This window comes from Cucurbita pepo, chromosome LG07 (assembly GCF_002806865.2).
Source record: "Cucurbita pepo subsp. pepo cultivar mu-cu-16 chromosome LG07, ASM280686v2, whole genome shotgun sequence".
In the NCBI taxonomy this organism is placed as follows: domain Eukaryota; kingdom Viridiplantae; phylum Streptophyta; class Magnoliopsida; order Cucurbitales; family Cucurbitaceae; genus Cucurbita; species Cucurbita pepo.
Genome location: NC_036644.1, coordinates 5,692,025 through 5,693,370, shown reverse-complemented (window position 1 = coordinate 5,693,370; position 1,346 = coordinate 5,692,025). Strand labels below are relative to the sequence as shown.

Genomic DNA, 1,346 nt, shown 5'->3' with positions numbered 1-1,346 from the left:
AACTCTAGGGGTTCTAGTTCTAAGTTTGCAGATTTCACAACCCCCTCAGAACTAAAAGAGTAGGTAGCACCAGAATCAAATAATGTAAATGCTAGGTGATAAAAAATAGGTAGTGTACTTGTCACCACTGTGTCCGTCTCTTCTGCTTCCTAGTCGTGATAGCGTGGGCCACAGCTCGGGTCTGCTGTGGAACTCCCCGGCCTCTCTAATTCTGTCCCACTAGTCTATTTCCCTCATGGTTTCTCTTATGAGGACAGTCTGCTACGCGATGGAGTGGCTTGCCACAACCAAAGCATCCTCCTGTTCCAGCAAAACACTCTCCCTCGTGATATCTCTTACAATTAGGGCATTCAGGTCTGTTATGCTCTGGGGCTCTACCCCAACGTTCAAATCGCCCTCGAGGCTGTCTGTCAGATCTAAAAGAATTTCTGTTAGGCCTTCTTCGTTGGCCAAAGGTATTCTGAGTGGTCACTATCGACACATTTTGCTTTGCCATCTGTCGTGGCCTATCCATCAGCGTTGCCACTCTCAGGGCTACAGCATAATCTGATGATGCTTGTACTATAACTGGACCCTGAAGCTCTATCCGGAGACTAGCGATAAAACGATCAATTTTCATCTTCTCATTACTGACATACTCAGCAACCTTGCCAGTTTATTAAACTCAAGATCGTATTCCTCAATAGTTTTGTCCCCCTGTTTCAGTTCTAGGAATGCTGTCTGACACTTGAGTAGAGCAACTACTGGGTAATATTTATACAGGTAGGCTTCCTTGAACTGATTCCAGGAAATATAACCTCCCTCTGATGTAATAGTCCTTTCTGCACCTTTCCACCAAAAATGGGCTTCACCCTTCAACATGTAAGTCCCACAATGGACTTGATATTCTGGTGGACATTTCATGTACATAAAGGCTATCTCTACAGCCTCCAACCAAATCTCAGCTGCTACCGGGTCCATCTTACCCCCGTCAAAAGTGGGCGGTTTATACCTCTGAAAGTCCTTTAAATAATGGGACTCCACAATCGTGCTCAGATCTCTCGTCCCTTGCACAGTGGCCTGATTTGTCATCAATGTATGCATTAACTGAGCCATTTGTGCATGAGTTTCCATGGTGGCTCTCATGAAAGTCTGAAACTCATCCCTTGAAACGGTCGTCGTTGACTGAGTAGGCACCACAGGAATCTGGCGCTGGTGGAGCTTCTTCAGGTACCTGATCTTGAGGAGCAGTCTCTAGAATAACTTGAGGCTCGACCTTCCTTCGGCCTCTCCTCGGCACAGGTGCCGGTGGCGGCGTCTATTCCTCATCCGAGGTCAGCTCTGTGTTCTCCTCTAGAGGTGGGTGC

At 47.0% G+C, this 1,346-nt stretch overlaps 1 protein-coding gene across 1 annotated transcript; it reads right to left on the bottom strand.

Moving 5' to 3' along the window:
* Positions 1 to 205: 205 nt before the first annotated feature.
* Positions 206 to 1,113, bottom strand: LOC111798840. Its single transcript, XM_023682186.1, has 2 exons — positions 647 to 1,113; positions 206 to 593 (listed from the first exon to the last, which is right to left on the bottom strand). Exons 1-2 carry the CDS (start codon positions 1,111 to 1,113, stop codon positions 206 to 208), a joined length of 855 nt encoding a protein of 284 aa, XP_023537954.1.
* Positions 1,114 to 1,346: the final 233 nt, after the last annotated feature.